Source organism: Silurus meridionalis, chromosome 8 (assembly GCF_014805685.1).
Source record: "Silurus meridionalis isolate SWU-2019-XX chromosome 8, ASM1480568v1, whole genome shotgun sequence".
Taxonomy (NCBI): Eukaryota; Metazoa; Chordata; class Actinopteri; order Siluriformes; family Siluridae; genus Silurus; species Silurus meridionalis.
This window is the reverse complement of record NC_060891.1, coordinates 1771806-1792500: the sequence shown is the minus strand read 5'-3', so window position 1 is coordinate 1792500 and position 20695 is coordinate 1771806. Positions and strand designations below refer to the sequence as shown.

At 39.3% G+C, this 20695-nt stretch overlaps 1 protein-coding gene across 1 annotated transcript in view; it reads left to right on the top strand.

Annotated features, from left to right (window-relative positions):
* Positions 1-20695, top strand: part of nrxn3a (neurexin 3a) — a 303444-nt gene that overhangs the window by 119540 nt on the left and 163209 nt on the right. The window contains 1 exon segment of the mRNA XM_046855388.1: positions 1879-1998. Within this exon segment, the coding sequence (XP_046711344.1) occupies positions 1879-1998 (120 nt within the window).

The following is a 20695-nucleotide window of genomic DNA, read 5'->3' as shown; positions in this document are numbered from 1 at the left end:
GTTTATTTATATTTTATAATTTCATATAATATTATTTTATACTCTTTAATTAAAATTTGTAATTATTAAATATTAAATATAAATAATGTATAAATATTATTATAAAAAATACAAATTTCAGTGTTTCCAATTCCAAAGTTTTTTTTTTTATTTATTATTATTAATTTTTTTAATTATTATTATATATATATTTTTTTTATTTAATTGTTTTTTTTTTTTTGGCTTTTTTATTTATTTATTCTTTTTATTGCAGACCATATTTTTTTTTTTTACATACAGTGTATGAAACAACAGAAAAAAATCTAATCCAGGACGATGTAAACTGGGGGTGAATCATTTTATGGTTTAACATGTAACATGACGTCTTCAACTGCACTGCACATTTCACATGAACTGCACTTTTGGTATATTTGTTTTCGACCTGTTTGTGTGTGATTAACCCTGTTTAACACGAGTGTGGTGCGAATCGCACTTAAAGGTGCAGTATGTAGATTTTTGTTGACAAAATTCTTCAAATAAAACGAAACGATTGTCTTAATGTACAATGGAAATGATGCGATTCCTAATAATTCATCCTGATTAGATCTCCTAAGTTATTATTTTATTAGATAGGCATCTTTTCTGTGCCGTAAAACAGAATTCAGTAATGTGCTAAATGATATATCGCGAATTGCAGCGACTGAAATACTGAAAATCCGTCATGGCACTTGTTTTACTGTACAATTGTTGACAACTAAAACTACTAACTGCACCTTTAATCACACTGTAGCTGCAGTTATTCATGTTTACATGGACGTTTGTTGATAGAATATTTCTTAGCATAATGAATAAAACGTGTCCAAACTTTTAGCATCGCATTTATTTATTTATTTTTTATAACATTTTTGGAAATTCTTATATTGGACCTTTTTATTAGACATTATTTTTTGGGTCGGAAAATGCAAACGATTAAAAAAAAAGCGACCTACTGTACATTACAATGAAGCTGCGGAAATATTGGGAATGAATCATTTTGCTTTTTGACAACCAAATGTACCCAACTGCATCTTTAATTGCAGTTAATTTACTAATTGTTCATATTCACAAAAGTTTTGTTGTTGACTTTAATAGAAAGTCTAGAATAGTGAAGGAAAGATTCTAAGGAGTTTATGGTAATCTGTGGAATGGTTTTTTTTCCTATTTATTTTCTGGGCCAGAAAAATGCAGACAAAAATATTTTGTAAAAAATAATCTAACAATACAGTTGTTAAGTAAATGAAATTTTAATATCAATCCACCTACTGGACTCCTTTGGTTTGTGTTAGAATAAAAAAAATCTTTGACAACAAAATGTACTAATTGCACCTTTAATTATAATCTCATGGTTCTTGATTTCTTTATCAGTTATGTTTTTTTCAGTGAATGACGTTCTAACAGTAGTTGCTCCATACACACTGAATCACTACACACACTAATTTGCTATTGACTGTCAATTGGTTATTAACTCTGTTTGTACGTGGTGACCCCTGGCGAGTTCTGCCTGTGTGTGAACCCCCCAAACCCCCCCCACACCCCCAAACCCCTCACACTACCCCTGCCCGAACCTCCCTTCCACCTGACCCCCACCCGCCCGTCTGAATCCACGTTCGGGAATGTCTGCAGCGCTATGTTTTGTCCACCTTGTTACTAAAACCTCCTCGGAGAGAATGCCCAGGCTCACTTTGATTTGTTTGTATGAATATTCTTCTTTTCATTTTTTTTTTCGTTTGTAACCTTTGAGAATTTTTTACTACTAACCTTGAATGCATGCCAACTTGAAGTGCATACCTGCATGGCACCTAACGGCTCGCCGCCGGCTGCTCTGCCCCGCTGTTACAGCCCTGTGCTCTGCCACCGTAGGTCCTAGCACCACGTGTCAGGAGGACTCCTGCGCCAACATGGGGGTCTGCATCCAGCAGTGGGAGAACTACACCTGTGACTGCTCCATGACCTCCTTCACGGGCATGCACTGCAACGACCGTAAGTCACTGTTTCTTCCTATTCTGCACTATACAGCACACTGTATTGTCTTACTGATAATCACACACACACACACACACACTTCAGAAGATTCAGAAGAATTCAAAAAAGGAATCCTGTGAAGTCATCTGAAAGGTAAGTGCTTGCTTTTTTATATATATACACACACACACACACACACACACATACACACACACACACAGTATATATGGTCTGCATCTCGGATTCCGATTGGCCGAAAGACGTACATTCAGACACACTTGAACACTTTTCCTAATGACCCTATGCAACCCTATGTTGGTTGTTGGTTGGTGCTGCTGAAAGCGATCTACAACAAAATGCTTTGACTGTAAGATCCTCAAACAAAACAAGGACTTCTTTCATCATTCAAAATCCACAGTAAAGTAGTGAAGATGTTGGTGCAGATGCTGGATTCAAAATCCCACAAGGCAGTGCAGCTCTGCAGCCAGTGATCTACCAGATGATCGTCATATCAGAACGACTGAAGGACTAAAGGGATCTGCATCACTTTCCTTATCTAGACATGTGTGTTACGGTGTGAAGAACTGAATCCTGCTGCACCACTAGCAGCACTCAGTGAAGGGCATTGTGGGTAAACGAGCATCTACATGAGCACTGAAATTAAGCATGACGTCAACCTTCTAGGGTTGAATAGGTGGACTCATAATGATCGCTTTTTTCTTACGAAACCTTTCCTGCGAGGCATTACGAAGGGTTTATTCAGCACATACGGATTCATGAATAAGTGTTTAGATCTCAGGGAAATTGAAATGAAAGATTTATGAACGTCTTTGTTGATTCTTTAAAAAAGAACCCCGGGTTTGGTTTCACAGCGTGTGAGCTTGGATTAATTGCGTATCTCTGCGGAGAAGCCGTGAGATGAAACACATCAGCTCGATCGGCCACACGAGCCCGAATCTGGCTTCAAGAACCGAACATGACGGTACAGGCTTATGATGTTTATCTGATAATATCAGATTATCTGTAATGACTGGTTTCTGAACAAACACAGAAAATATCAGAATATCAGAACGATAAACTGGAACTCCACGTTTTCATTTTTACATATGGGGGCATGATTATAAAACGACGATTCAGCATTTCTATATTATTTATATTTATAATGTTTAAAACGTGCATTACTTACAAGAAAAAATATATATATTTTTTTCAAAAACAGGTAAAGTCTTAACATTATTAAAAAAACTGTATATGGGCATGTCATTGTTAATTTAAGTGTTTTTATTTATTTAATAAGCATTATTATAAAGAAAAACATAAACATAGTACAAACTACACCATATGGACAAAGGTATTGGGACACCTGTGGTTAAAAACTGTTACTACATGTTTTTTGTATGCAGTAGAATAAACATTTTTTCACTTCACTTGAACTAGGAGACCCTGCTTTCCATTGGCTGGAGTGAAAGATCTCCTGCGATAGAACTACAAGGCTATTAAACATAAATCTTCACACTCCAAAAATCCAGTGGAACACCTTCCCAGAAGAGTGGATGATATTATAAGAGCTAATGGAGACTAAATGCGGAATTAGATGTTCGGAAAACATGTACTGTACCAATCGTATGGTCAGGTGTCTATAATCGTTTTTGTCCATGTAGTGAACCTATAGAATATCTTACATTATTCTTATTTTGTATTAAATTTGTAGTAAGTGAGACGGATTTATTTATACCCTACGCTGATTTCTATTAGTATCGCTGTTGCTCAAAAAACTGCTGTACAAACATTTAGATTGAACACACAGCATTATGCAAATTATACTGTAAGTGGGATTAAGCATATGTATATATTGTAAAATATGCGTATAGATTTTCTGAATGTTTGTAAAGTCATAATAAGAAATCTTTAATATTACTAAGCAAAAGCTGCAAATTTAATTAGAAAAAAAAAATATCATAAATGATCCTGATAATTAAAATCATTTAAATAATGACCAGCTGATTATAATTATGGCTCCATTCACAAAGATTAATAGTTTGAAGTTTGAAAGTTGGTCAAATCAATAGTTATTAATAATAATAATAATAATAATAATAATAATAATAATAATAATAATAATAACAATTAAACAATGAAGAAAAAAGGGGGAAAAAATGCTATTATATTATAATAAAGTCATATAATCTCCCGTCGAAACACACGTTCGACCTTCTGATGACTGAAGACTGACACCTGGAACAATAACAATCATCTGCTCATCTTCTGTCCCGATATCTTGGACTCTTTTGCAAAGCCGAGCTCTGAATCAGAGGCATGTTGAATGAGATAGGAGGAGATGAAACACAATGATACTTGTGCGTTCCATGTGTGTGTGTGTGTGTGTGTGTGTGTGTGACCGAGCTTTGTTGTCTTTTGAGGACACTGCACTTGTCCTGAGTGAACACCCCATATCTGTTTCCTCAGATAGCAAAACCTAGACAGCTTCTTATGATGAGAGATCATTATGTCATCACGGAGAGAGAGAGAGTGTGTGTGTGAGTGTGAGTGTGTGTGTGAGTGTGAGTGTGTGTGTGGGTGTGTGTGTTGATTTGATGTTGTGTATGAACACTAGGTGGCAGTAAAGCATCAGATAATGACGATCTGTGTGCTAATGGTCTTTTCAGCATTTCGACTCTCACTGTTATATCACTATGAAGCATGATGAAGTCAAACCATCCTTTAGGCTTCAACACACATTTCTTCTTCTGATCTGTCCATATTCTAAACACTTGACATCGAACCCTGCTCATCATGTGGTTCATTATAAGTATCTATGCATGAAGAATGTATATTAATTCAGCTATCGATCCCTCCATAGTGCAGTAAATAACTTAATGACAGGAAGACAATGGAGAGTCAGCATAGGGATGATATACACATCTCTATAACACACTTATCAAATCCAATGCACACCTCCATTACACACTCATTCATTCTGGAGATACTGGAAAAAACTATCGTCAAATTTCCAGACAAAATTCTAATTGAATTAACGGCATCTTTGTGTCTCGCCATCAGAAAGGTCAACGCTTTCCTGTTCATGAACGAGCTCACAGCCACCTGAAATTGAATTATTTAGTAATTAGTCGCGCTCGCGGTCAAGATTGACTTTGTGACATTTCCATGCCGGAGCGTTTCACGGACGGAATTAGAAACCCCGTGTGTTCCTGCATCGTCACGCCAAAAACACGGCCTGTTTAAGATCATCGATCGAATTTTCCAACCATCGAGTCTGGTGTGAAAAAAGAACGTCTGGAAGCAGCTGATACTAAACGAAATTTTTTATATCATGTACACAAACATACAATATATCAAGTATTTATATATTTATTTAGAACATTATTTACAAAACTGCATTACACTGTATAGCGCTATTTATTGTGCATTGTTTACATGACCTATAAGTGGATCTAAAATAATCGAATAATAAAAGTACACTTCGGCTGCTAAGAAACACAACAGACAAAAATGTGTGTATTTAAAGCACGATAAACGTGACTGATGCATTGATTTGCACAATTAGGAATTCAGCCAATCGGATTTTAGAATAAAAAATCTGTGAGAAATATTATTATTTAGAGATCTATTCTATATAATAATTAAGATATTGCATTACACGTGCAGGTAAAAAGCTACACACATTTACAAAAAACACTGCGAATCGCAAGGGGCATTTATCAAAGCTACTCTCACCCCAGTCATGGACTTGTCACCCTTCTCCCATTGGGCAGACGCTTCTGGTGCCTCAGAGCCCACACCAAGACTGAAATTGAGCTTTTTTTCTTCTCTGGCTGTTATACACTGAACAGCCGATGATAGAATGTGAACAAATACACTACTGCACTGTCACTTTCTGTCTCTACTGCACTTCTTCATCCTCTATGCATCATTGCACTACTGTATATTCAACCCATATTTATTCTGTAAATACTGAATCATACAGACATTCATCTTTACACTAATCACACTCACACCTGTACCATACCTTTCATTTAACTCTATTATTTATAACGCTTTTTATTAGTGATAGAAGAGTATCTGTGAGAGTGAAAGGGAAAGTTTATAGGACGGTGGTGAGACCTGAGATGTTGTATGGTTTAGAGACAGTGGCATTGAGTAAAAGACAGGAGGTGGAGCTGGAGGTAGCAGAGCTGAAGATGTTGAGGTTTTCGTTAGGAGTGACGACGATGGACAGGATTAGAAATGGGTTTATTAGAGGGACAGCGCATGTAGGACGAGGGAGGTGAGATTGAGATGGTTTGGACATGTGCAGAGGAGGGACATGGGGTATATCAGTAGGAGAATGCTGAGGATGGAGCCACCAGGAAGGAGGAAAAGAGGAAGACCAAGGAGGAGGTTTATGGATGTGGTGAGGGAAGACATACAGGTAGTTGGGGTGAAAGAGGCAGATGTAGAGGACAGAGGGGTATGGAGATGATGATCCGCTGTGGCGCCCCTAATGGAAGAAGCCGAAAAAATAAGATTTAGATTGCTATTCACTGTAAATAGGCTACTGATACACTGGTTAGAGGCTACATTTCTGATGCTGATGAATTCTGGAATCTGATTGGCGCTCAGTGATACCGCTCTGCAGGCATTTAGCGTTTCTATAGCGCCGGAATATTCACAGGAGCGTTTATGTGGCATGAATGGAAGGAGTCTCCAGTGTCAGCGATTTGCAGCAACCAGATAAAAAGTTTGAAATTTCCGACACTATGTTTATACTGTAGACGCTAATTGACCACAGGAACTGATTTGTTTGTTTGCATGGTGTTGGATTGTAATTGTTGTCTGTGGTCTAAAGACAATGGAACTTCAGGCTGTGGTGTGATGAGGAAATGATTCCACGTCAGGGTTCATCAGTGATGAACGAGCTGTAATAGTAACCCGTTATGTTGGTGTGCCGCCTGCTTTTAATGGGAAGTAAAAGCAATAAAGTGTGCACCCGGGTGAGTTATAGCTCAGGAATATTAGAAGCATGTTCTTTGGATTAACAACAGGAATTCACCTCATGCATCTCCGACGTGTTCCTTATTAACGGGAGCGAACCAAGCAATCATGTTGATTGAGCTGTACTAATAAATTACTTGTTAGCAGCTTCATTGCCTGTTAAATGAACTCGCCCTAAATTAATATTGCATAAAGGCATCGACTTCACCGGGACTCGTTTTTGCTTTCGATCAGCGCCTTTTTTTCTCTCCATTTCCTTTCGTTCTTATTTTTTTTTTTTGACCTTTCTGCCGAACGTGACCTTTCCACGACCTTCGCCGCCGCAACCGTAATCGCTCCACTTTTTACGACCCGTTTATGTTTATTTCTTAGAAAAAAAAGATAGAGGCCCGAATTTCCCGAAAGCACCTCCAGTAATGACTATCGAAAGCGTCTCTTCATCTCCGACTCGATGATTCCCGTCGTCACGGTGTCGTTTCGGCGCGACTCCACGCTGCGCTTTCGGACCTCCATTTCCTTTCCTGCACTTTAAGCTGCGGATGGGATGGTCCCCGTAGCGCATATAAACACGCGTTAAAACCGATGTCCTGGAAAATACGCTTCTCTCGTCTGGCGTCGATGTCAGTTTAAGATCACGCCGAGTCACCTCGTGCTCATGCGATATACGTGTCTGCGATTTTGATTTGTACTTCTTCCAAACGAAATATCGATTTTCTAACAGCGTTAATTACTGAGATTAATATGAAAAATGTCCTCTTCTGTTCAAAATAATGGCCCGAGGGTATTATTTCCTTTTCCATCTCCACCACGGTGCAAATATATAAATGTAATCGAAGATAAATGCACAGCTAGGGAGCTGAGAGGATGGATTTGTTTTCCTCACGGCGCGTCTGACACGAACAGGAGCGCCTTAATTAAGGAGCATCTTTTTCCCCCCCCTCCACTTTCTCCTTGCGGCCCTGAAACTTCATCAAGTCCTTTTCCTTTTCTACCATTAGAAACAGGAGAACCTGACGCCCGAACAGGCCATCAATTAAAGCAACAACAAAAGCACAGGCCGAGTTTTCTCTCCGCTCGCCGGAGTCTAATGTAGTGTTGCACGGACGATACGTATCTGCCAGGCGAGAGACACATTATGGATGAATACAAGCTCCTGTGCGGTCTTAAGTAACATTTGTCTGGGGAAGGAAATGTTCAGAAATTGAATACCAATCGGTTTAATGCGCCCACACCTGCGTGATGCATTAACACCGTGGAATGATTTTCTTCTTGGCTGGAAAAATTAAATAGACCTTTTAAATGTGGAAATGCTGTTTTTCTTCTTTATTCTATATATAATGTGGAAAGTAGGTTGAATATCTGTTATATAAGGAATAAAAAGGAGTTCCACCACTGATATTTTTCTATAAGGAGCATCTCGATAAGTTTCGTTTCTCCTGCACGACTGCAATTTGACGAGATGCACACTGTTTTAGAAAACTCATGTTATTGGTCAACTTGCAATTATAAAACATGGTTTGGATAAAAAAATACAAATACAATAAACATTTGATTCGAACTTTATTTGATTTCCATTCAAAACTCGCAAAGCCGTGTGGATCTAAAAATGGTGGGGGAATAAATAGTAGAGGTTTCTTCACTTCTCTCTGATTGAGTCCTCTAAGCGCAGCCGAGAGGGCACGAGCTGTGGACGAGACGTCTCCGAGGCGCTGAGCGAAATGATGAAGGGTCCGCAGAGCCAGGAAAGACGAATGACTCGCGTGAGCTCATATTCATCACTCCGCTGTCCTGCACTTCCACCTTCGCCTATGACACAAGATGAAGAGCGGTGGGACGTGCAGATCGACCTCGGCTGACAGCCCTGAACAGGAGCCGCGGCACAACAGAAACGCATTACTGGAGCTCTGGAGAAATATTGCAGCGCCGCGTTTTCACGAATAGCGTGATGTGCGGCCCGACTAGGCTCGGCTCGGCTCCCGTTCGGGCCTGGCACGCCAGCCGAATGGATAGCGTTTTATTATTTTATTCTGGTTTATGGAGAGCGAGTGGCTGAGGCGCTCGGAGAGAAGAGAGCTGTCTAAAAATATATGACCAGATCGATCTGCACGGGTTTAATGTCTTTCATTTCTTCCAATCGACCGCGTGGCTCTCTTTTTGTCAGCAGCGCCATATACTGTATGACTTAATGCCGTGTGTCCGGGTGTGTACTTCCGCTCTCATTCCTTTTTTTATCATTCGGACTCGAGAGTTTTTCAGTATTCTGCACTTTCGGATAAGTCATTGAAATGATGTGGTGTTAGATGATAAGAATCTGATCTTAAAAAGCCTTAGATGTAGACTGCTTCTCAGATTTTTTTGTTGTGAAACCTCGGACCACACGACCCATAGGTTTGTGGTCTGAGAACACGTTAGGATTTGCCATTTTTGCCACGTCTTTTCTCAGAATGGAGAAAGCTCACTGAATTTGTACTCACCTGCTGATTATTCTTTACAGACCTAAACGTAGGAGGTCATACATAATATGCAATTTGTTCACTTTTCTATCAAAATCAAGCACCGGATACGAGCGGAGGCTTAAAGTTACGAACCGCTGCTTTAATACAAACAGCTCGTGATTCTGAAGTCGTACGTATCTAGACATCGTGTTTCCATGTACGGTCCTGGTCTGGCGCATGGGAAAAAAATCAATACTATTATCTTTTTTCTGAGACTTTTATCCGATCTCAGAGGAGACACTTTTCTTCCGTCACGCGTTGACGGACGCAGTCGACCCCATCATCAAACAACTTTCCACGACTTCATATTGAAAACCAAAGAGTATTAAAAAGAATATTTTTCCCATTAGGCAGAAAAGTGACCTTGGTTTGATATTGTTTTTGCTTTAAGGTCTAATCTCTCGAGCGGAGCCATCCATCAGCTCGCGTTTCCAGGAAAAACAAATTACGGCCCTCCGCTGGCACATAAACATGACCGATCAATATCGGAGCGCCCTGCCCTGAAATGCCACCCGTTTTATATCATTTCTAATCATCTTGTTGTCTTTCCACTTGTGCCACGTCGATGCCGTGTGTGTGTGTGTTCGTGTGTGTATATGCCAAAGGAAGAGATGGTGAAAATATATCCTTTTTGATAGCAAAATATCTGTGCTGAGGTTATGATACTATACTTTAACCCTCCTTACAAACAACACACACTCATACACACATTCGTACACACTTACATGCGCATTTATGCCGTGTAACACACTCCAGGCGATATGAGTACGGAAAAACTTTCATAGTTTACCGACACTACGCACAGTGCACACACTCATTATAATTCTGAGTGGGTTTCTTTTTTTTTCTCCTCCACTGGTCCCTCCTCTGGGAACGAACTTTCTGGTGAAAACACTCGTATAATATATGTGTGAGCCTCTCGTGTGTCTTTAGGCCTTTTTTCTTTTCCTTTTTTCCTCACGTTCAAATGCTTCCCTCAGCGTGGGCAGTTTCAGGCTGAAATCGCCACACGGAATTTCATTTTTATTCAAGCTGACGGCTCAAAAACGGCGTGATGCGTATGTACTTCACTCAGCTCGGATACTATTTCTACTCCCTCGACTGGTCACGTGACTATTTCGAATTCAATTGACCGATATGTACTGTATGTTTGAACAAATCACTCTTTCATATTTCATTCCTTCGTAGCAACTCGCCAAACTAAAAAGTTATCATATTTGCATTTTACTAGCTATCAAGTTCATATGCTAATTAGCTAGCCCAGTGTTTAGTCTCATATTAAGTCAGTGATTACTTATAATCCAATTCGAAGGCTATATGCTGTAAGCTTGCTGTCTAACTAGCTAAGTACTGTAGCTAGCATGTTGATTAGCTAGTTTGGGATTTAGCATGAATTTTATCAGTTGTATAAGTGAAGGCAGCCTATGGTACAACGACATTGTAAAAACATGTTTAATTAAACACTGATATACTGGCTTGCTAAATAACTAGATGTAGTTTGGAAAGGAACTAGCATTATGTAGCTAGCAGAGTAAAAAGTGATTTTACCATATGCTAATTTGCTTGTGGTTTGTTATTCAGAATTTGACCACAAAATAAAACATTTCAAAACATTAACTGAGCTGCATTTAAAAAAAGAATGTCACCCCCTCAGTTTACATAAATATGAGTTTTTATCCAAAACAACTTGCTGGTTTAAAAAGGCAGTTGCATCAGATCGCTATGCCTTTACTTTATCGACGTTCTTTCCCTCAAATCTCAGAGGACTCGTCTAACAAACTTCACTCAAGATAATAAAGTATCACATGATATTTAAGACAGTGATGGTGATTCCCTCAAGGGTTAGCGGTGAAAGTGTGTTTAAAACTGTATTGAAACACAGCCCATGTGTGCAGTAGGAAAGTCCAATTTAATATAAACAAGACACAGAAAATTCCAGTGGCTCATTTGAATATTCATTAAATAATTATACTAATTTGTATATCAAAACATGTTACATGAACAGGGTGGAAGTTCTTTAACAAAATGAGTTATCTGTAGGATAAAAAAATAGTGATCAGTGATTGGATGTTGGGGTATGATGGTGATCAGTGATTGGATGTTGGGGTATGATGGTGATCAGTGATTGGATGTTGGGGAATGATGGTGATCAGTAATTGGATGTTGGGGTATGATGGTGATCAGTGATTGGATGTTGGGGAATGATGGTGATCAGTAATTGGATGTTGGGGTATGATGGTGATCAGTGATTGGATGTTGGGGAATGAGGGTGATCAGTGATTGGATGTTGGGGAATGATGGTGATCAGTGATTGGATGTTGGGGTATGATGGTGATCAGTGATTGGATGTTGGGGTATGATGGTGATCAGTGATTGGATGTTGGGGAATGATGGTAATCAGTGATTGGATGTTGGGGAATAACGGTGATTGATTGATAGAAAACAATGGTGATATACGATTGTTTGCTGTAGTGATTAGTGATTAGTTGCTGGAAAACAATGGTGATATGTGTTTGGTCGTTGTGGTGATTAGCAGTGATGTAAAGCTACACATATTCTAACACGTGTTCAGTACACACGTGTACCGATTCCAATCCAGAACAAAGTTAAATTCTGAGTTCCCTCAGAAACGTTTTAAGTGGCAGACGGCAAGTTTGTTTAGTCTCTGCCTCAGACTTTGAGTGCATTTTTGTAGTTATTATTAAACTTGAAAACAGCCTTGAAAATGATTAAACTTGAAAACATCCTCTTCACCACATCTGTCTATGACTCACTTTTGATTCACGTCATGATGCCTCGCTCACATGTTTTACCTCCATCCGCTACCTTCTTTTAGGAGCTGCTCCGGCCGCTAACAATAATACATTACCGCTAAATTGAAACCCCCAAGCAAGCAAAATGAACAAAAAACAACACAGTGGATTCACGTTTATTAATATATTTAGAAAATACCAGTTTTAATGTATCATTTTATTTTGTTGCATTTATCCGCCACACCTTAAAGGCCGGTCCGTAAAAATATTGTCCGATATTAAACCGGTCCGTGGCGCAAAAAATGTTGGGGACCGCTGCACTAGTGCACGTCATGTCTACACGGAGGCTTTTTGTTTCCCTTTTCTTCTCCTTTTTTTGGTTCAACAACTGTGTGTATTGATTTCGGAGATAACTCGTGGCTCTCCACCTGATATTAGATTAGTAGATTATTACAGCACCTTTGTCGGGAGGACGCGCGAGACGATCGAATCCTATCGATCATAAAAACAAACGCATCTCTCCATCTTATTGGACCCTAATATCACCGAATCACTTGTTGTACAGTGTGTAGGTAGTTTTTCTTCTTCTCCATTTTTTTTCTTTTGCCCTTTACCTCTGTGCCATGGTGATGGGGAAATTGTTCCTGGAAAGACAGGCAGGATTCCTGGAAGGCATTAATTACTGAGAAATGGGGCTATCAATCAGACGTGTGACAATCTGACGTTTGACACTACAGTGAGGGAAGAGGGACAAAAAGACTATTATAAAACGTGGCAGACGTCATTAAGATGTATTGGCTTTTAGGGATATTATTATTGTACTTGGTTCACAGGTATCAAGCTTTGTGCTTTCGTTCATCTTGAAACAATTCCCTCAGCATGGCACGACGGGAAATGTGTTGGGGAATAATGTAGAGGAGCGCCGTTTACTAAAAGAGAGAAAATTACGCCTATTTTCATCACACAGTAATGTTCAGCAGCAGGTGTGTGATATTGTGCGTGTAAATAGCTGCTCGGTAGCGTTCGCCAGCCAAATTCTGAAATATACCCATCATACCTGTCAGGGAAAAAAAAAAATCTTCCCGAAGCTTGTTTTCGGATGCCGCTGTAAATATGATTACTTTTTTATGAATCTAGTATTTCCTAGCAGGGATACGATTGGTTCTGAAAGGCCCTCTCAGCAATATCGATAAAGCCACACATGCATCGTGATGGAGTGCCTTAATACTGACCCGTATCGAGCTCTTTGACTGTCCTGAGTCTGCCTGAAGCTAATTAACCTCACTAATGCTCTTCCTGACGTCTCACTCCTGACCGCTGTGTCCCTGCTCTGTATATTATCAGCCTGTCTCTGCAGTTTCCCGGATCGGCGGTGGCTCCGGGGTTATAAATGAGTGCTTCAGCAACCTGGCTTTACTTTACACGCCATTTCCTTTAGCATTGGCAGATTGCCCGCTTCGCTTTCACTCTATGTCTTTTCAGGAATGGTTGTGTTTTGCTCGACGATGTTTTTCTTTTGGAAAATTCTGCCCGTAATTTGAACAGTTATGAGGAAAAATTAAATTTCTGGTTAAACATTAGTGTTTTTTTTTTTTTTCTTTTTTATCAACCATGTCAAATGTATAACGTGCAAATATGCATTTATATATACATTTTTTGGGAATGGTAGCTCAGTGGTTAAGGCTGGGTTACTGATCAGAAGGTCGGGGGTTCAAGCACCGGTATCGCCAAGCTGCCACTCTTGGGCCCTTGAGCAAGGCCCTTAACCCTCTGTGCTCCAGGGGCACCGTATCATGGCTGACCCTGCTTCTGAGCAAGCTGGGATGTGTGAAGAAAAAAATTCATTGTGCTGTAATGTATACTGTATGTGACAAATAAAGGATATTCTAATTTATACAAAAAATACATTATTCAATATAAGTAAACTTTAAGAAAGAAACAAAGTGTTTTTTTCTCTACTGAGGTGGTTATCAAGCCCATCATACAGTATGTCACTGATTAAATTCTAAAATAATAAAATAAAATTTTTAGATAAAAAAAACATGGTGTTGATCAATAGTTGTTTTTTTTTGTCAATCAGATATAAACTGAGTCTTTCCTTTTTCCTTTTGCACGTTATTTCTGATCTCTGAACGACTTTCATGAGGACCGTTTCAGCTCCACAAAGCACACAAAACATTTGATTACTTCTGGTTTTGGTTCATGAAGTCATACGAGTGTGAAATCAAGATTAGCTTTCTGATCGCTCTGATTCAGACTCTCCAGACTGCCCTGAGATTTTCTGTGACCTCAAAGTGATCTGATTTATGCAAAGCCAAAAAGCTCCATTCTCCGCTTCGTAGTAATGAATGAGCGTCCTTGTGCGTTCATTAACACTTTTACTGAGGTCTTTGCCGAGACCAGCGTCCCTTTCTCGTTTGTGATTGTATCATCTCCTTTTTGGAGAAGCTCTCTGGGGTGTTGTCCTCTTCCACGCCGCTTGTATCGGAGGCTCGGGTGGCGTCCGAGCCGATGGCGAGCCTGCTGGTCTGATTTACAGCAAGCCGCTTAATGGCTGCTCAATTTGGAGCTGAAACTGGATAATGAGCCCACAATAATTAGCCGAGCTCCACCGAGCACCGCCAGTAAAGGGCCAGCTGGTGTGACTAATTGCAAAAAAAAAATCCCTTCACCTACACTGAGAACCGAGTAACACCTCAATGCAGAGTCGATATCAGCCGAGGTGAAATACAGAGCACTTAAACCCAAATAAAGCCTCTTTAAGGTTTGTTTGAGGTTTATTGGATTATTAAAGGGGTTTCAGGTTCCAAAAGAACAGACATAATGGAAAATAGGGGGACATGTGCTTTTATTATATACAGGAAAGCAGTTTACAATGTTATATATTCGGTAGTATTTTGCTGAATGAGCAAATCCCCATAGATCTACATGCAGTTAAGAGTGATTTTCACCCATTCATTTTGGCAAAATTGCTCCGAATTCTTCATGTTGTATGTTGACTGCAATTTTTGCCAACAGTTTCTCAATGGACTTTGAGTTTTCATCTGTGAGCATTGATAAGATTGTTCTTACCCTCTTGCATCGCTTTGGCTGTGTGTTTGGGACCATTATCCTTCTGAAAGACTAAAACTAGCATCGTTTTATCTTAGGTTTTTCACATAAACTTTCCAGAAGCCCAGACTCTAAGGATAAAAAGCATCCCCAGAGCATGAAGCTACCACCACCATGTTTCACTGTAGACAAAGCGTTAAACGATTTGAAACTTGTTTTATTGTTTTTTTTTTTTTTTTATCATTTTATATTTATGCAAATTTATCCAATTATCACTGTTTTATTATCACTTTCTATGACAATATTTCTTATTTTTCTTTTGGAATTTTATCATTTAGTTATTAGGACAAAACTTCATACGATGTTGAAGATCTTCATGAAAAATAGAAACCAGTCCTCCATGAGACCCATTTTTCTCTCTTCTGATCCACAATGCATTTAGAATATTTAGCTTTCAGCGAATGTGTCATGATGTGCTAAATATATGGCTGTGTAGTGTAAGATTTTACATCCTGGCTGTCAGCTCGGCTACACTTACTTTTCAGATCCTACTGAGGGATTCAGGTTTTTTTTTCTTTCTTTTTGGTTTCTTTCTTTTTTTTTTTTTTTAAGGGAAGAACAAGTTAAGATGAAAGCATGAGCCCTCCTCCAGGAGTATGTACAATGAATAATTGAAGGGAAATTTAAAAGGAGGGAAAAATGAAAACTCAATTCCGTTCATTGTTTTTTAAAATGTCTGTCATATTGGTTAATATCTTAACTGCGCTGAAATGGAAAAAAAAGGAATTGCCTTCGTTTCGGAGGCTCCTCCATGTGCAGGCAGAGTCGAGTCTGTCTGTCTGTCTGTCTGTCTGTCTGTCTGTCTGTCTGTCTGTGAAACTTCTCACTGTATGTAAATTTGAATATTGGCTCTTAGAGGGCAAAAAAGCACAATAAATAAAACAGTGTAAAATCTATAGACATTTTTCCAGAACATTCTTGAAAACAGGAAGCATCTGTTCCAACGCTGTCCTCTGTTATTTTGCACCAAAACTTTCCAAAATGTGAATGACAGCATCTAGGTTATATTTACATATATTTTTGGATAGGACAGAAGTATTAACAGTAATTTCCAAATCTTTGCCTGGCATCAATGAATATTCATGATATGCAGATGCCCTCCTGCCATCCCAAACAGCTAGCTAATAAGGCGCTAATAATTTTTAATTAAAGGTTGATAGGAGGCTTGATATTTTATTTTTCCACATTTTTTGTTACCACAAAAACTCAAATGTATATACACAATAAAATGTATTATATACAATATAAACTAAAGTATCGGGACACCTGACTTTTCCAGCCAAATGTGGTTCTTCCCCAAACTGTTACCATAAATTTGAAGGAACACGATTGTACAGGGATGTCTTTTTGGATGCGGCCGAATTTAATTTGCTTTTCACAAACCTGTTCCAGCGTCACAATACCCCTGTGCACAAAGCCAGCTCCATGAAGATCTACTTTACAAGGTTTGGATTGGAAGGTCTCTTGCTATAGATCTCTAATCCTACTAAACACTTTTAAGATGAAAGTGATCGCTGACTGCACCTCGGGTCTCCTCACCTCACCTACATCAGTACCTGACTTTACTAACACCCTTGTGGCTGAATGAATCTCCACAAATCTCCTCAAAATTTTGTGGAACATCTTCCAAGAATGGAGCTTATTATAACAGCAATTGGGGACTAAATTTGGAATAAGATGTTCCAAAAGCATATACCAATCTTATAGTCAGGTGTCCACAAACTTTTGGTAATATAGTGTATACTGTAATTGGCAAACGATGATCTGTTTTTAGGTTTTGAAGAGGAAGTGGAAGCTCAGAGGTTGTTGTGATTCTGATCAGAATATGAAATCTTTTGTGTTTAATTGTATGTGAATGTAACTTGACATCTGGAAAAAAAAATCGTGAAGGAACAGGAACTTCTGGTTGTTGAAGTCACCTTATACTTCGTCCGATTTGGCTGATAAAATCATTAGTATCTTACTTTTATCTACATGGCATTTGGTAGACTCCTTTATCCAGAGTGGCTCGCACATATCTCATAACTGAGCAGTTGAGGAGTTAAGGGCATTGCTCAAAGGCTCAGCCGTGTCAGCTTATAGGGATTTGAATTCATGACCTTTCGATCAGACGTCCAACCTCATACCCAGTGCACCACCACTGCCTAAGAATGTAATATGATAAAATCGTGGTGATGAATTTGTTAGGAACATGAAGTAGGTTAGGAATAGCAAGCTAATCGGTTATAATGCTATAAATATAACTGCAGTGTTAGCAACCCTCAGGTGTTTCTCAGAATCAAAAATCTCACACTCATAATACGAAGCAAATCAGTTCTGCTTCTTCAACCCGACCTATGAACTGTTTTTCCTGTCATTTCACACCATTGTGTATTTACAGGACAGCTTATGCGTTCGATTTTCAAGTTTATTTCTGTAGCGCTTTTCACAATGGACATTGGAATTAAGGTGAAAGATGTGTGTTTATCTCTGATGATGAAGGCAAGAAAAAACTCTCTTAGAAACCTTGAGAGGAACCAGACTCAAAAGGAGAACCCCATCCTCATTTGAGTGATATTAAGGGTGTGATTATGAATCTTAAAAACAATGCAAAAACACCGGGGAACCATCACGAGTGTGTGATTATGAGGAATGTCCTTTCTACAGTCTTACAGTCAGATGACGTTGTGGAACAAGGAACTGCTGAGCTACTGAGATCATCGTATCCTATGATATATCAACATTAGATCATATCTCGTGTGTATCAGTTTTGTTGGCGTACAGCTAAGATCTTTGATGTTCGATGGCCACTTGCAGCCCAAAACTCTCCCTTTTTTTTCTTCTTCATCTTTTGTCGTCTGTCTAAACACTTTCCCCTCAAAAGAAATTCCAAGCCACGTTTCTGGCAGACGGCTAAATCTTACGCCTGCTGCTCTTCATTTCGTAGAGGTGTAAGGTTGAGGGGGAGAATCCCATCTGCTGCAGGTGAAAGAAAAAGAAAAGGACGCATGATGAAATAGTTTTTTACTTCTTTTTTCGGAGAGGTTTTTTTTTCTTCATAAGATCGATTGATAGTCAAAAGGAAAGGAGGAAAAAAGCAAACTGTTATTGCTGATGAGGGAGGATGAGAGAGACACGGCCAGAGAAGTGATTGTAATGTGTAGTGGATGAATGCAGCATGATTAGTGAAGGCATCTGTCTGATTTGAATGCTCTGAACAGCAAAGTTCCTTTCTTTCTATCTTTTTTTTTAGGATTTTGCTGCCGGGGAATGAAAGAAAGAAAGTCTGGCTGACTCGCTCTCTTTTTTTAATCACTTCTATCCATGTCGCTGTTGGCATGCCTTCACAAGTTGACAAATTTCACAGCTTTCTTATTGCCACAACTGCTGTATTATTTGTAACTGCACCACTCAGCACTTTAGAGAGCTGCAAGGTTGTTTTTTTTCTCCTTTCTTCATTTTCAGGGCCGTATTTAACTCCTGATAAAGTCTTGTTGAGTTCGGCGCTTTTGTCTTATCTACAGCTCTATATTGGGCAACTTTTATGGACCGTAATCCTTCTGCCGGTTCTTTTTTTTTGTTGTTGTTGTTGTTGTTGTTTTTTTAATTGAAAGTATCAATCTGGTGCGTTATATTCTGAGATACAGATCAGAGAATCAGATGTTCCATTATTTTATTTTTTAGCACATCCTTCAGACTGAAGGTGTGGATAGCATTTCTATAACAGCACAACTTTAAGGGGGAAAAACAAGATTTATTTATTTTAACGCATTTATAACAGCTTACTCAATGCAGACACTCCAAAAGAGAGAAGCACAGTGATAAATGGATAAAGAAAACGTGTTAAGAAAATGTGATAAAGAAAATAAAAACACCTTCATTTAAGGAAGAAGTCTCCAGTCCTGATTACGCCTTTTAATAGTAATATGACATCAACATATTACTTTTTGAAAGAGAAAAGCACAGTAATAAATAGTGAATAAGTGAAGAACACTGATTCTCTTCATCATGGCATCTGTTAGTGGGTGGATTTATATATTAGGCAACATTTTGCCCTCAAAGTTGATGTTAGAAGCAGGAAAAATGGGCGAGCATGAGGATTTGTGCGGGTTTTATAGATTATGACGTCTAGACGTCTGGGTCAGAGCGTCTCCAAAACTGCAGCTCTTGTGGGATGTTCTGGTCTGCAGTATTCAGTATCTATCGAAAGTGCTCCAAGGAAGGACAGTGGTGAACTGGCGACAGGGTCGTGGGCGGCCGAGGTGCGTTGATGCACGTGAGGAGCGAATGCTGGTCCGTGTGGTCCGATCCAACAGACGAGCTTCTGGGGCTCAGACTTCTGGGGAACTTCATACTGTTGATGCTCAACAGGTCAGGACTGTTTTAGCAGCTGATTGCTGTATAAAAGAATAATAAGGATTCATTAACAAATGATAAAAAAAATTCAATTGTCGTAGTGTAAGAGGAACAAAATTGATCCAAAACAAGAATCGATGTTGTAACAGTCCCAGTCAGATTCTTTTCTTGATACAGCATCGTGTTTTATTGCTTATTTATCCCTCTTTTCGCAATAATCCTTTCTTTGGTCGAGTCTCCCTCGTGGTTTGATGATAAACCTGAACAAACCCGCGTCTCTGCTTCCCGTCCGGTACCCTATAATTCACTTATTGTTGTTTATTTGTGCCGTGACCAAATGGCCTGTCACACACCAGTCCTCTGAGAGCCCTCAGCTATGGGTCCGATGACTCTGGGCTTTATTTCTTTCCAGCGCTTGTGTTTGGGCGGTTATTTGGTGGCTCAAGCCTTGTGTGTGTGTCTCCTTCTTTTTTTTTGCTTGAATAATGCACGGTACAATTCTGCCTCTCCGGCTTTAATGAGAAAGGAAGACAGAACCACACTCGAAGCGAAGAGCTTTTTATGGATGGAGGCCAAAGCATCTCCCATTCCATCCCTGAGAGAGAGAGAGAGAGAGAGAGAGAGAGAGAGAGAGAGAGAGAGAGAGAGAAAGATGGGGACAGAATGAGGCTAATTTTAGCTGGAATGTCTCACCGCTATCCTCGATCCAGCCCTTGTGCTCAGTAATAAGTCCTGTTTAAGCCTGTGCTCACTTCTGCCCCTGCTCATTCCTCTTTAAGAGGCTTTATTTTACTTTTTTTGGTTGGGTTTGTTTGTTTGCTCACCCACTCCACTCTCTGAATGCATTATTTATCATGTGCAGTGTAATTGGAGCTTGTGGGCCTGGGGTTTTTTGGTGCTTTTTTCTTTTTTTTTTTTAGAGGAAGAATTTTTATAGAATATGACAGCCTTGTCAAATCAATAAAACACAATGGGAAGGATAAGACTGCGGGCCAAACAAAGGAGCTCGGATATCAAAAAGCAGAGATA